This window comes from Cervus canadensis, chromosome 10, assembly GCF_019320065.1.
Source record: "Cervus canadensis isolate Bull #8, Minnesota chromosome 10, ASM1932006v1, whole genome shotgun sequence".
Classification (NCBI taxonomy): domain Eukaryota; kingdom Metazoa; phylum Chordata; class Mammalia; order Artiodactyla; family Cervidae; genus Cervus; species Cervus canadensis.
The window spans coordinates 3658571-3674877 of NC_057395.1; the positions used below are offsets into that span (position 1 = coordinate 3658571).

The 16307-nt window shown below is 37.4% G+C and overlaps 1 protein-coding gene across 1 annotated transcript in view; it reads left to right on the forward strand.

Moving 5' to 3' along the window:
* The window catches only part of UPF2 (UPF2 regulator of nonsense mediated mRNA decay), a 90350-nt gene that overhangs the window by 63616 nt on the left and 10427 nt on the right, over positions 1-16307 (forward strand). Inside the window, exons 16-19 of the mRNA XM_043480684.1 lie at positions 2147-2286; positions 7169-7273; positions 7580-7678; positions 12552-12719. Of these exons, the coding sequence (XP_043336619.1) occupies positions 2147-2286; positions 7169-7273; positions 7580-7678; positions 12552-12719 (512 nt within the window). The remainder of the gene's footprint in view (positions 1-2146; positions 2287-7168; positions 7274-7579; positions 7679-12551; positions 12720-16307) is intronic.

Below are 16307 nucleotides of genomic sequence, written 5' to 3' on the forward strand. Positions count from 1 at the left end.
TGACAAAGGAGTTAGGTAACGCCCAAATCAAAACACTGGGTTAACCGATTGAGCCAGAATTCAGACTGCTCTTTCTGACATACTGGGTGTGTGGGGAAAATGCTCAGCATGTCTAGTTGAGCAAAGAAATAACAGATGAAAACCATTTGGAAGAGAGGGAATGTTACGATTACTGCTGTCTCTGTTAAGAACAGGAAAACTGAGGCACCAAAGTAGTTCACATTCAAGAGAACAATGTTTGACTTTGGTCCCAAGTACACTTCATTCTGACCCATACTGTGAACATTTTGCTCTCTAGGTTTTACGTTTTATTAACGCCATGTCCTTTGTATGGACATTTTTATCTGCCTTACTTATTTTAGTCTGAGTGTGTCCTAGAGGTCAGCAACTGAATAGTTTATTATCCAGCTTAGCAAATGCAAAATATGTTTATAAACTGCTTTTGAAACCAACTTGCAATGCAAATGAAAATGTGTTAGAAATAGTAGTATTTTCCTTACAAATTATGGCTGTCAAAACAAAGGTACTTACCACTACAGTTCTTCCCATGACACATATTTTAAAGTGGCTATAAAAAAGGTGTAATGATATATTAGGCCATGTCAGTTTATCAGTGCTGTGATATTTTTAGGCTTATACAGTCCTGATTTTTAATTTTTTGCCTTTGATAACATAAAAGCCCAGTATTTTGCTTCCATCCAAATAAATACATGAATAAAATAGTGAGTTAGTGGTATCAACCGGAGACAGCAGTTTTTTCTATCAGTATTATTATTTTTTTCCAAAATAGATCTCTCTGAGATTCATCCATCTTTCCTCACCTTTTTAATTTCCAAACTTAATTGTACCTACTTTCATCACTTTGTAGTCTCTGTTTTTGTCAGTTCTTAATTAATTGCTTTGGCTTAAGACATTGGAGTAATTTTTTGCTGTTGATCGTGTTAGTTTTTCAGACTTTTCTGGACTTCAGTATACCTCATAGAATGAAAGGGCTAAATCCCATCATTACTAAAGTTTCTGTCTGCTCTACTTATGTATGAATAAACAAGAGTTTACTAAACACCTACTGTGTATTTATCAATATATGGCCTCTAATAAGTTTTGAATATATAAAAGAAGTTTTTTGTTCTCAAAGGCTTTATACTGTGACATAACATTTATTGAAATCATTAGAAAAACCATCGCATGGTAGTATATCTTTAAATGCAGAGTGCTATGATCAATTCTCCAAGTAGCTTTAGGAACAAGTAGGAGGAAAAGTAATACTCATTGAGTTTATGCAGGAAAGGAAACTTAGACTGAATTTGAAGAATGTATAGGATTTAAAAGAACATATTGAAAAATATTCTATATTGAGAAGCAATCTGATGAGCAGGACCCCAAGGAAGTATGCTTTATGATACGGAAGAGTCTGCCCCAACTACAGGAGAAGGCTTGATTAAGACTTGGAAGTGTGGGGAAAAGATGAGGCTGTGGAATGTGTACCTTCAAAGTAGAGTGTAGTTTGGAACTCAGAATGATAATAAAGAAGAATTTACTAGGCAGTGAGATGTGGATGAACGTGGGAGGTGGCCCAGATTCACACCAGGATGTTGCCTCTGGAGGAGCACACTGTTAGGAAGGAAAAAACAGCTCTGTGATGACACACATGTTAGAAGTGTTACCATGTATCTGCCTCCTCTCAGTCTTAATTTGCAGATATTCAAATTAATAGCCAAATGTGATTTCTATATTAAAGCAATGTAATTTTATTGTATCTTTAAGTTTTTAGAGATTCTTGAAATGCCATTTGATAAAGTATGTGACCACGGTTGCCTTGTGTGTGGCTAAAGCTGCACCATATGTGCTGTACTGTTTGTTCACCTGAGACTGAGATAGTGTGAAGCTCTGAGAAAGTTAAAAAGAAAAAAAAATTTTTTTTGCTAGTTTTTAAGAAATGGATCTGTGCTCCTTTGTTGAAATAAAGGACTAATTTAGTTTTTTTAAATGGTTCTTAAAATAGCTTTAAATTCTGTTCTTAATTTACTGAACTGAGAACATGACTTGAATTATCTTCATGTATACTTTAAGTGGTATAATATTCACTGTGGAAAATTTGCCTTTATCTTGTTTTGTAAAGTCTTTTCTATTTTCTTCTCACTTCAAGGCCTAGTAAATGACAAAGACTCTAAAGATTCTATGACAGAAGGAGAAAATCTTGAAGAAGATGAAGAAGAAGAAGAAGGAGGAGCTGAAACGGAGGAACAATCTGGAAATGAAAGTGAAGTGAATGAGCCAGAGGAAGAGGTGATGACTTTTATTTACAGCAGATAGATAACATTTGTGCAAGAGTATTTAGGTTTATGAGCCAAAATTTTCTTTTTAAGAAGATCTTCCTCTTAGTTTTATTAGAGTAAATGTAACTAGTAGTTTATATCTATTATAAGACTGTTGGATTAATTCAGAGGGGTTTTTTATGAGTAAGAAAATACTGATCATAGGATTTTTAAAAATTACTATTATTAAGAGCATTTTTATTTATTTATTTATTTATTTATTTTTATTTTTTTTATTAAGAGCATTTTTAAAGAGCAGTTTTAGGTTCACAGCAAAATTAAGGGGAAGATAGCAAGATTTCCTGTATATCACCTTCTCCTATCTACTCACACAATCTCCCCCAATCAGCATCCCCCACCAGAGTGGTACATTTGTTACAATTGATGAACCTACAGCAACACGTCATAATCACCCTAAGTCCATCATTTACATTATGGTTGACTCTTGGTGGTATACTTTCTATGAGTTTAGGTAAAAGTATAATGACATGTAACCATCAGTATGGTTAGAATTTTTATTTAATAAGCAATTTGAAGACAAAAAATTACTTGATCTGCTCTGTAACTTAATATCATTTTTGAGTGTGGACTTTTTAACCTATGGGTTTTATGAAGAAATTGCTGACTAGATATTAGTAACTTTCTTTTCCCCAGATCTGATAGTATAGGAAATCTGAAAATCATCATGTACCATCATCTTTGTTGTTACAATTCTATTAGGCCAGACTGTATGAAATGACTGTTCTACCAAACTGTCATTTTTATGTATGATTCAACATAATAGTTCTAATTCTTCCCACTTTTTTCTTCTAAACCTGCTTTAAGTTTTAAAAATTCCACCTAAAAGATTGAGTGTCTGGGGTTTGTTTCATCATCTGGAAGTAGACTGGGCAGTGAATTAGGGATGTAGAAGACACTGTAACTGACCGTTAGCTGCTCATTGTTCAATTGTGTAATGAGTAAGTAAGGGTTTGTTATGCTCTTCTGTCTGCATTAATATATATTTAAGGAAAATGGAAAGTCGGGTAAGAATAACAGTAACATACTGATGAATAAAATTTATACCATGAAATTAGGACCTTTTCACTTTTTAAGCTTATAATATGACATCATGTGTATGGCTTTTTGTGCTTGGATGCTAAAAGCATTTAGGAGAGAGTGATTGTTTACAAGTGGGATTTTAATTAAATACTGAAAAAGTTTAAATGTATAATCAATACTTATAATCAATACAATGTTTTATGGAAATGGGATTTATTAAATTTTTAAGTTTAGATTATAGTAAATAGAATGCAAATGTTTGGAGGTTATGAGTTGTTTAATGTGTAAAGGAGTATAGATTATTTAAGGCAGTCATAAGATAGATTCATAAACTGGGCTTTTTGGCTGTGCTGGGTCTTCATTGCTGCACATGGGCTTCTCTAGTTGTGATGAGCAGGGGGTGTTCTCTGGTTCCAGTGTGACGGCCTCTCATTGTGGTGGCTTCTCTTGTTGCTGAGCACTAGCTCTGAAACTAATGTGCACAGGCTTCGTAGTTGTGGCTTCTCTTGCTGCTGAGCACTGGCTTTCGCGTGCACAGGCTTCGTAGGTGCGGTGCATGGGCTTAGTTGCCTCACAGCATGTGGGATCTTCCCAGACCAGGGATCAAATTGGTGTCCCTTGACTTGCAAGGTGGATTCTTAACCACTAAACCACCAGGGAAGCCCTAAACTAGATTTTTAAAAAGCTTCATTTAGCATGAAAGAAAAACGACCCATGCATGCATACATGCTAAGTCGCTTCAGTTGTGTCCGATTCTTTGCAGCCCTATGGACTGTAGCCTGCCAGGCTCCTCTGTCCTAGGGATTCTCCAGGCAAGTATACTGGAGTGGGTTAAATGACCCATCATATAAGGTAATTAAGATTTTCTATAGTTAGAAGTAAAAATCCCTAAGTCTTTGTTTCTTTTAGCCCTAAAGGTCTGTAGCTATTAATGAACATTTTGTTTAATTTGACTACATAGCAAATAGCTTCGCTGTTAAAAATGAATGATTGTATAAAAGGCAGCTTGTTTGTTTGGCTTTTAAAATTGGCTGGGCTTCCTGTGTGGCTCAGCTGGTAAAGAATCCACCTGCAGTGTGGGAGACCTGGGTTTGTTCGATCCCTTGGTTGGGAAGATCCCCTGGAGAAGGGAAAGGTTATCCACTCTAGTATTCTAGCCTAGAGAATTCCATGGACTGTATACTCCATGGGGTTGGAAAGAGTTGGACTCGACTAAGCGACTTTCACTTTAACATTGGCTAGCATTTATAGGCTACCACTTTTCCCTGTTTTATTGCGATATAGTTGATAATAGCATTGCATTAGTTTAAGGTGTACATACAACAGTGATTTGATATATATATAGAGAGAGAGAGACGGAAATGATTACCATAATAAGTGTAGTAAACATCCATCACCTCACATAGTTATAAATGTTTTTTCTTATAATGAGAACTATTAAGATTTACTCTCTTAGCAAACTTCAAATAAAGAGTACAGTCTTGTCATCACTTTCTCTTTCCAACCTGATAGCTCCCCTAAAGTAGATATAAATAAGCTGATAAAAATTTAGAACTGGAATATGTTTCTATAATACATTTCTATGAAATAGACATTGCTATATTACTTTTCTAAAAAATGAGGTCATAGAAACATTCAATTATATAATTTAAATTGGCTTATTAAGTATTTTATAGCAACAAAAGGAAATGAGAAGTGTAGACTAATATTCCATTTTGTATTTTTAAACTAGTCTTATGGCTGTCTATGGATTTTGCACTAATTTGATAAAGAGTCTAATAAGTGAAACATCCTCAGTAAATGTGACATTAAAGAATAGCTCATTTTCCTATAGATTCCTCATTTGAATAGTTGTGATATTTTCTCCAAATGCATTTCACCTTTTAAAAAGTGAACTTTATAATTTTAAAAATGGTATCATTTTAAAGTATTTCTTTTCTGGTTGTAAAGTGGATATTATACATAATATATGTGAATTTGCTAAATGGAAAAACAAATTCAACAGGATGACTCCTGAGCCTTGGCTGGGAGGAGATGTGAAAGGAATATGGTTGGTTTACTTTAAGAAATGGAATTGGAATTGTTACTCTCCCACCCAGGAGAGTAACGTTAACCACCCTTTCCCATGACTATCCTCCAAACATAGGAGAACATTTTCAGAAAGAGAAGATGGGTTGATTATAAAGTAGTAAGGACAATGTGTAGAATATTCTATAAATATTTGCCTCAACTGAGAAAAGAACAGTGCTGGAGTGGAACTCTTCAGAAACATTGTACTTTTCTTTTCCATCTTGCTCCACAACTCTTCGAAGCTCCGGATGGCCTTTTGAAGTTATTCTTAACACCTCAGTTCAGTTCAGTCGCTCAGTCGTGTCCAACTCTTTGTGACCCCATGGACTGCAGCACGCCAGGCTTCTCTGTCCATCACCAGCCCCCAGAGTTTACTCAAACTCATGTCCTTTGAGTCGGTGATGCATCCAACCATCTCATCCTCTCGTCCCCTTCTCCCACCTTCAACCTTTCCCAGCATCAGGGTCTTTTCAGATGAGTCAATTCTTCGCATCAGGTGGCCAAAGTAATATAAAAATTGGTGAAAGAAAAAAATTCATGCATTTTAGCTTAGTTTTTGAATAGGAAGTATCTTTCCAGTGTTAAGAAATGATTAATTTTTTGCAAGAGCCAGTTTAAGTGCATTTCTAATGCAAATTTAATTTTGAATTATAGAACTTTGTCCAAAAAGTTAATGCATTTCTGTACTTTGCTCAAATATTTCCATTTCAGAAATTCTAGAAGTTTTCAAATATCTATAAAGTATTAATAGTTTAGATTTGTGAAATTAATTGCTAGGTATATTAAGTGTATTATAACAAATTTAAATCATTTGTTTTCTCATAGGAATTATTTCTCATTCACTTTATTTCTCTCAGCACAATGAGAAGCAGCACAATGAGAAGTGCAGAATTTTTTTTTTTTCTTTTATGAAACAAAGTGGGAGTGAATTGTGTTGAAAGGTTACTCAAATGGAATGCTGCCACCATGTGGCTGTGTTTTTTGGTTTTGGTTGTGGTTTCTTTTTTGTGTCTCTCTGAAAATCCATTGGAGTTCTTCCCAGTCTTCCATTTGAAGAGGAATTTTGGCTGATAGACGAGGATGTGGGGGTACTGACAGAGAATGGGGGAGATGTAATACTTGAAAGCCACCAGCAAGGGGAGTCAGAATGTCTAGCTCCTCGGCTTAAAAAAGCACATGTCCTTGGGCAGGTCACTTAACTTTTCCAAGCCTTAGTTTTTTCACATACAAAAATGAAGACAGTAAAGCTTATCCGTCCTTCTTCAGAACTGGGTGAGCAGCAACCACCCTGAGATGCTTTGTACAGTGAGATACTTTATAAAATGTAGTGTCATTGCTTTCAAATGGCGATGATGTTACATTTGAATTGTCAGTTTTCATTGCAGAGTTACATGGGTATTAAAGAACTGCTGTGAGAAAAATCAGTCTCAAGTTTGTTAGGAAGGAGAAAAATATGAAAGGTGCAAGAAACTTGTTCCTTGTGGAATTCATGGATGAGTTTCTAAAAAGGATCTTTGTGTTACTAGGTCAGTGGAAGATGTTAAATAGGTTTTTTAGCTACTGGTGTGTAGTAAGAGTTGCCAGCTGACTTTGCCCTACATTCTAGGCAGATTGCATAAAAGGCTGAAACTGGAGAATAATAAATAATTATACATAAATTTTAACATCTTTTTAAGGCATGTAAAATTATTAGTAAAGTTTTTCAAAAGTTTTAATCTTCTATAACTGTTAAACAATTTCAGGAGGGTTCTGATAATGATGATGATGAAGGAGAGGAGGAAGAGGAAGAGAATACAGATTATCTCACGGATTCAAATAAAGAGAATGAAACTGATGAAGAAAATACTGTACGTATCATTAAAACTTTGCTCTTCGAAATTGTGCATCATTTTCATAATATTTCAATTTTAGCCACCAAAGTTTTGGTTTTTATGATTATTGAAATATTTCTTTAGAAATTAATTTTTGATTTGTTTTTTTATCTAAACACTTTTCTTTATTTGCAAGTTCTTTGAATATTTAATAATGCTATTATTTTACCTAACTCATTCTTTGAGTTATGTTGAACAAGTTATCAATACAGAAGGCTCTGCCATATAAAACATTACAGTTAGAATTCCCAGTTTGAATTGTTTCTGTTTTGTTTTAATAAGGAGGTAATGATTAAAGGAGGTGGACTGAAACATGTACCTTGTGTAGAAGATGAGGACTTCATTCAAGCTCTGGATAAAATGATGCTAGAAAACCTTCAGGTATTAAATGTTGCTCTATTCCAAAGTACTCGATACAAAATATTGCAGCACACTTGATTGTGATTGGAGAGTCTCTGTTATCTAAACATTTACCTCTGCAGCAGCTTTTCCTAATTTAGTCAGTTTCAGGCTGCCAATACTTCTAGCATCCTACATCGTGATTTGCTATGCTTCTTTGAAATAGAATAGAAAAAATAAGTGTTATCAGACTTGGAGCAGAGTAATTTTATTGTATTACCCTCTGCCTTTTCTCCTCTTTCTAAGACCCTTTACTTGCAGTTTGTTTAGGAGTCAAACTACAGAAGATTAGAATTTGGGGAAATTTAATTTAGTAAATTCTTTAGTTTGACTTATAATTTGAATAACTTGTATATAAATATCTAGAAGAATATTGGTTATTTGATGTTTAAAGTACTCATGATATTAAGATACTGGACTTTATTAAAAGCTCCATCTTACAGTGATTTAGGTAATTGTGTTTTATGTTTTCCTGTAGTTAGGAGTAAAAGCCCATGAACCCTATTTGTAGCTATTGTTAAGCCCTTTGGTGATTTGAGGGCTTTTGTCATTGGAGTGGTAGGTGAAAGGTCCATGGAGTGGGCTCAGTGGAAAACGGAAAAGGGAGAAGTGGACATACTGGATACAGGTAGAGCTGATTTGAGAAGTTTTTACTAGAAAGGGGAGAAAAATGGGCATGTGGCTAGAGAAAGTCATTTGAAAGAGGAGGGTGTTTTTAAGATAAAAGATTTATGGAGTACATGCTGATGGAATAATTCTTTAGAGAAGATGGATTTTACTTTCATTGTCGCTACTAAGGCCAAAAGCTGTGATAATGTATAAATTAGCAGTGCAGGTACATTAGTCTCAGGAACCAAAAGAACAGAATACTTTGGTAGAGTGTAAAGGAAGAGCCTTTTTTAGATAAGATAATTAGAGAAGACTTCTCAGATCATGACTTTCAGACAAGACAGGTACAGAGGAACCACCTAGGTGAAAAATTAGGATTAATGTATAAAACTGTGTCAGAGGTCCTGATCAGGGCAGAAAAGTACTTGTTTGAAAAACTTTAAAAAGGGCTCAAGTAGTAATAGAACATAGTCTGTCTGTGAGAGGGTCACAGCATGAGACAGGTAATTGGGAGTGGCACAGTCCTTTACGGAGCTGGTTCAGACTGTGTGTTAGTCGCTCAGTCATGTCCTACTCTTTGCAACCCCACAGACTGTAGCCCACCAGGCTCTTCTGTTCACAGGATTCTCCAGGCAAAAATACTGGAGTGGCTTGCCATTCCCTTCTCCAGAGAATCTTCCTGACCTAGGGATCAAACCCTGGTCTCCTGAGACGGGACTAAAAGCAGAGAGACTAACCAGGGATGTGGTTATAAGGCTGTGTGGTGGTAACCTAGCTGAGAGATGATGGTCATCTGTCTAGGAGAGTGGCAGGGCACATGGACAGAAGTCTGGATTTGAAAACTATTTTGGAGGCAGAATGAATTGGATTTATTTCATGCTTGATTGGGTAGCAGTATGTGGGGCCCAAGGAGTCAAGGATGATACCCAGCCTTATGGCTTGGACCACTGGCTTGTCTCTAAGAAACAGGAGCGTGCAAGTAAGAGTTACACTTGGTAAGTTTGAGGAGCCTGTAAGGCGTCAGTGGAAATGTCTAGAGAGCAGAAGAGAAACATAAACAGAGCAGTTGTTAGAGTACTTTTAAAGCCATGGCAATAACTGGCTCATCCAGATATAAAGTGTGGAGACAGAAGAGAAGCAGGTTCAGGGTTGAGCCCTGACAAGCCCCAACATTTAGAAAAGGTGGAAAAGCTGATGAAGTCAAAGGAAGGGGAGATTTCAGTGTGGTTCCGTGGTCATCGCTTACTGAGAGTTCTTAAGAAGTGAGCTGGAAGGGTGAGAGGATGTGATCAGAGAAGAGGGAAGTTTGAATTCATATTTTTGCAGTTGTGTTTATGTATAGGAGAAAATTTCATCCACTCTTAGGCCCCGATTTTAAATCATTATCAGATACCCAAAATGAACAGTTGTACAGACTTTTTCCTTTTGCTAAAAATCATAGGAAGACACAGTATTGTGAAGACATCATTTCTCCATAAATCATGTCCTTAAATTTCATGCAGTCCTCATTCTGTCCCATCAGGGAAATTTGGGGGATGGGGTGAGGGTTGGAGGTAGAGAACAGGGACATGGATGCAGAATGAACCTAATAAAATTATTCTTAAATTCTTAAAGAATAACCGAACAGTTAAGAAACTTGGAGAAAATAAAGTGTGACATACAAGATAATAAACATTTTAAACATATAGCAATAGTTTGGTACAGGAATGGATAGATTAATCAAACAGAGGAGGGTCTAAAATAGACCTTGGATTGCATTGCGTGTGTACTCAGTTGTGTGCGACTCTTTGAGACCCCATGGCCTGTAGCCCACCAGGCTCCTCTGTCCATGGGATTTTCCAGGCAAGAATACTGGAGTGAGTCACCGGAATCTAAAATAGACCTTCGAACATGGCAGTTTAATCTTGATGAAGTTAACATCTCAAACCATGTGAGGGAAAATAGTATCTTCAACAAATGGTCAATAAAAAATAAAGCTGGATTTCTATTTTTAATTTCCACCCCAGAATTAATTGCAGATCTCTCAAATAATTTTAATGACTAAAGACTGTTGAGCACTGCATTGACTTTATGTTTATTCTTCATCCAGTGCCGTTAGCTGTTAGATACTGTTCGTATTCCCATGTTTCAGTTAAAGAAACAGGCTTGGAAAAAACAACAAAAAAAACTTGCTTAAAGTGAAAGGGTAGTGAGTGGTATAGTCTCTTATCAACCATTTGTTACACTACTTTCCAACACAAAATGCCACAGAAATCTTTTAAGAAATAACTAAATCGCTTCTCGGCCTTTTGGCTAAGATCAAGTGAAGAAATAACTAACCAGGAGAAAAAAATCTATAGCTGACACAACACAGGATTCAGTATCTGTACTATGCTAGAGATTGTACAAACCAATGAGAAGAAATGAATGACTCATTTTGTTGTTGTTAGAATATAGTGCTAAAGCTCACTGACAATCAAATGACAAGCAAACTATGAAGGGCCTTTTTATCAGGTCATCAAATATTAAGATTTTAAAAGTGATGGTACCTATTGTGGTTAAGTGTGGGTAAACATCTATACTTGGTAGATGTAAATGAGTCTAGCCTTTTTTAGAGAGAAATTTAGTAAACCTGTCAGAATGACTTGCCATTTGATCTAAAAGTGTACCCTTAATAGTCTCTCAAGTGCATGAAAAGTGTGACATTGTAATAGAAAAAAAGTCTAAGCTGTCAGTAGAGGGCCAATAAAATAAATAATTAGCTCTGTACTAGATGCCCAAGATACAGAATCTAAAAGAAGAAGAAACATGTAAGTTTAGTATAGAATAATAGTCATCATGATTGTTCCTGTTTATATGTGTTACATTGTATATGTCATGTATATATATGTTTCATATATGTATATATGCAAGAAAAAATCTGGAAGGACAGGACCCATTGTTAATAGTTGTTGTGTCTTAGAGTCAGGCAGAGGGAGATAGGAATTATAATTCCTATAGGAATAAGCTGTAGGAATTGGTATGGACACATTTGATAATATATTTTTGTATTAGTTTATGAAAAGAATATGTTAGTTTTATAATCAGGAAAGATAATTTACATATCAAGGTTCCTCTGACATGATTGTTTCAAATTTTAAGTTAAAAAGTCTTTATAAATAATCTTATGAACTTGGAAGAACTTCAAGCAAATTCTAACAGTTGGAGCTGAGAAATCCAAAGCAATAAAACCTTACACTTTTATTACCGTTTTGCTGATTTGCAAGTCTCTTGCAAATATGGTGCCTATATCAAAAGACTATTTAAATGGCAGTAAAGAAGTTTTAATACCTTCATGCCCTTTTAGCATTACTTGCTTAGCTTTGAAATATCATGTTCAGCTCTTTCCTCATTCGTGCTCCATTCGTTCAGATTTAGAAAATTATTTGCAGTTCCCTAAATGCACCTGCTGTTTCACATCTTTGCTTTTGCACCTGTTCTTCCCCTGTGTAAATTCTCTGTGTATCCCCCAAACTGCTCTTTTACCATCTGGTTGGAAGAAGGCCTGTGAAGTCTTTAATGTTCTCAAATGTCCCGTTTTCATTCAACCTTTTGTGAAAGCACCCACGCACTCAACCAGTCGCATGTAGTCACTCTATTGTACACGTTATACACAACTCAGATGAATCGTAATTGATTTCTCTTTCTTACTTAACAAGCTTATGAGATCTTTGAGAATAGAGATTATCTTTTTAATGTTAGTATCTCCAGGCTTAATGTGTAGTAAGTCACCCATCAGTGAAGGTTTGTTTCAATAATTGGTTGATAAATCCAGTGTAAATGTTAAAAAGAATTGATACTAACAAGTAGGAAGTTATCTGTTCACCCCTAAATACTGAGCACTGACTGCATGTGCTCACAGCAGGACGCACCAGAGAAAGGGCGCAGTGATGAACTCGTCGGTCAGGTAGGGGTTCACATGGGTAAGGAGGCAGTTGTGGCCCATGATAACTACAAAGGAAGACGTGTGCCCTGAGGGAGAATGAGAGGGCACCGTGTACTCACACAGGACAGTAGAACCTGCAGCACCATGTGTGTGAGTTTGGGAGAGGCCTGACCCGTCAGCAGGAGCCAAATCATATGGTTCCAAGGCGTGTGTGCAGGTGGGCGGCGACTCTGGTTTCAGAAAGATTACTTGGCTCTAATGATTGTTCTAAGAAGTGTAGCACTGAAGGAATTAGAAACAACTTATTGAGCTATTTACACTTTTTTCATTTCTGTTTTTAAGCAACGAAGTGGCGAATCTGTTAAAGTGCACCAGCTTGATGTTGCCATTCCCTTGCACCTCAAAAGCCAGCTAAGGAAAGGACCCCCACTTGGTGGTGGGGAGGGAGAGACAGAGTCTGCAGACACAATGCCGTTTGTCATGTTAACCAGAAAAGGCAATAAGCAACAGGTGAGAATCTGTCCACAGTATATTCCCAGTTCCTTGGTAGTTACCAAGTGTAAGTGGTAATTTTGTTTTATGGGTTCTTGCATACAGGGGGAAAAGACTGGTATTCAGTGGTAGAAATAATTTTATCTGTTATGTGCACAGAAGACACGTGTAACTTCCATCAAGTAGATGGGTGTTTTTTAATGGAAAGAACATTTAAAATTTAAGTCATATGCATTTGTTAGAAGATACACATACTGACTTTGAGTAGGAAGCTCACAGTGAGAAAGGAAAGGAGGTTGATGGCGGATAATCTTGGAAAAAATGCTCACTTGCCAAATTGCTTTTGGAATAAAAAAACCATTGTTTTCGGACCCCTGATCCTTCTCCTCCATTCTCCTTAAACCACCTCCTCTTTCTTTCCCTTATCTCACAGATGGCCCTCACAATCATTTCCCTGTCTGCTAAGCTATCACTTTGATTCATACATTCAGTGCTCAAATATTATTTGTCTGCTCTGCCAAATACCAGCCCAAGTGTGAGGCTACAGTGATGAACAGGATGTAGCCCCTGGCCATGTGAGCACACACCAGCTGAGGGAGAGAGACAAGCATAATATTATATTTGCTGATTGTGGAAAGTGCTCTGAAGGAAATGGAGCCCGGCTCCCAGATCTAACTCGAAGATACATCATTTATTACTAGTCCTGTTAAAAAAAAAAATTCATACTTTATTATTATTTCTGAGTTTAAGCTGCCTCTTAGAGTTGATGGAATCTTAGGATAATTGACAGCATTTTTTTCTGTTTTAGTGGTATGTAAAATAATGGTGCATCTTATAATTAACAGAAGCATCTATGAAATATGGTGGCTAGAAGAGCTTGTTAGACCAGTCTGATACCTGGTTCCCACGTTCATTTAAATTGTCATTTAACAGCTACTTATTGTTGACTTGTTACGTACCAGGCACTGTTCCACGTGCAGAAATACAGCAGTAATAAGTCCCTCCTCTCTTTGGAGCTTTCATTCTAGTATTGAGAGGCAGACAAGAAATAATGTCAGGTTAAGGACAGTGCTCTGTTGGAAGATAAAGCAAGTTAAGAGGATAGGAAACTGAGGTGGGGAGGAGGTGATCAGAGGGAGACTGCTGTTGTAGAGGGTGACCAAGGAAGGCCCGGAATATCCTCTGTGAGGGGAGGGACATTCTGTTCCTTCCCTTCCAGAACAGGCTCAAGGAGATGGTGCCTACCTTCATCTTTTATCTCTGCTTTGTCAGGTAATTTCTTGTTACTCAAAAGATCAGAGTTGTAGAGCATACCATCATTTTGCTGTAGTGCAAATAAGTCTTGAGATGTGAAAGCTGAATACCAGTTAGGATCACAGAATGGAGGGCTGGGAACAGGCTTTCTATCATGACTCACATTTAAATAGTTAACTGACTTCGCTTCTGAGCACTGCTAGATCTTTGTCAGATATTCTTCATAATTCCTTTCCAGTCAGCAGGACTTTCCTCCATCCTAGACTTTAGGGTTACCAAGGTTTTATGAAAGCTCCCTACTTTCTCACCTTCAGGCCAGAGTTGAGCCCTGACATTTCCCCTCTCCCTCATCTTCCACCCAGTCCCTCGAAAAATAGGGCTTATTTTTGATCAAGACCCTAGACTTGGTTCTGGAGTCTTTGTAAAAGTACTCTTTTTAGCACTTGGAACTGCTGGTTACCATGGCTAGCAGGATTCTCAAAGTCTAGAGTTTCTGCTTTTCTTTTTTAGGGATAATTTAGTTCTCTGAGTAGACTTTTCCTGTTTTTTTGTTTTTTTTTGTTTTTTTAATAATTGTCAAGGGCAGTACATGGCAACTTCATTTCCGTAGGCTGAACTATCACATGAGAATTGGTTCCCATTCCTATACAGCTCCTGAACTTTCTGTGCTACATTGACGCATTTACTAAGCCTTGCTTTTTCTTATTTAAAAGGAGCTTTAGGAATATCTTTCTGTGAAGATCAACTTGTTGTTGTTGAGTCACCCAGTCATGTCCGACTCTTTGTGACCATATGGACTGCAGCACACCAGGCCTCCAAGTCCCTCACCATCTCCTGGAGTTTGCCCAAGTTCGTATTCATTAATCGGTGATGGCATCCAGCTATCTCATCCTCTGACGCCCTCTTCTGCTCTCCATCTTTCCCAGCATTAGGGACTTTTCCAGTGAATCATCTGTTCACATCAGATGACCAAAGTACTGGAGCTTCAGCTTCAGCATCAGTCCTTCCAGTGAGAATATTCAGGGTTGATCTCCCATAAGATTGACTGATTTGATCTTCTTGCTGTTCAAGGGACTTTCAGGAGTCTTCTCCAGCACCGCAGCTTGAGGGTATCAATTCTTTGGCTTTCTGCCTTCTTCATAGTCCAGCTGCCTCAACCATACGTGACCACTGAGACAATGAGGTAGCTGGATGCCATCACCGATGTAATGAATATGAACTTGGACAAACTCCAGGAGATGGTGAGGGACTTGGAGGCCTGGTGTGCTGCAGTCCATGTGGTCACAAAGAGTCGGACATGACTGGGTGACTCAACAACAACAAGTTGATCTTCACAGAAAGATATTCCTAAAGCTCCTTTTAAATAAGAAAAAGCAAGGCTCAGTAAATGTGTCAATGTAGCAAAGAAAGTTCAGGAGCTGTGCTTTTCAACACACTGTCTAGGTTTGTCATGGTTTTCCTGCCAAGAAGCAGTTGTCTTCTCATTTCATGGCTGCAGTTACTGTCCGCAGTGATTTTGGAGACCAAGAAAAGGAAATCTGTCACTACTTCCACCTTTTCCCCTTCTGTTTGCCATGTGGTAATGGGGCCAGATGCCATGATCTTAGTTTAATATTTACTCTTAAGCTGGCTCTTCCACTCTCATCAAGAGGCTCTTTAGTTCCTCTTTGCTTTCTTCCCTTAGAGTGGTATCATCCACATATCTGAGGTTGTTGATGTTTCTCCTGCCTATCTTAATTCCAGCTTGTAATTCATCCAGCCCGCCATATCTCCTGATGTGCTCACTGTTTGGTTAAACAAACAGGGTGACAGCAGACAGCCCTGTCGTACTCCTTTGTTGATCTTGTATGGATCAGTTGTTCCATACAGGATTCTCGCTGTTGCTTCTTAACCGCATGCAGGTTTTTCAAGAGACAGGTAAAATGGTCTGGTGTTCCCATCTAAGAGCTTTCCACAGTTTGTCATAATCCACACAGTCAAAGACTTTAGCGTTGTCAATGAAACAGATGTTTTTCTGAAATTCCCTTGCTTTCTCTATATAATCCAGCAAATATTGGTGATTTGATCTCTTATTCCTCATCCTTGTCTAACCCCAGCTTGGACATCTGGAAGTTCTTCATTTGCATAATGCTGAAGCCTAGCATGTAAGATTTTAAGCATGAATTTACTAGCATGGGAGATGAGTGCAATTGTCTGATGGTTAGCACATTGTTTGGTACTACCCTTCTTGGGGATTGGGATAAGGATTAATCTTTTCCAGTCCTGTGGCCACTGCTGGGTCTTCCAGATTTGCTGATGTAATGAATGTAAAACCTTGATGGCATCATCTTTGAGAGATTTGAAGAGTTCTGC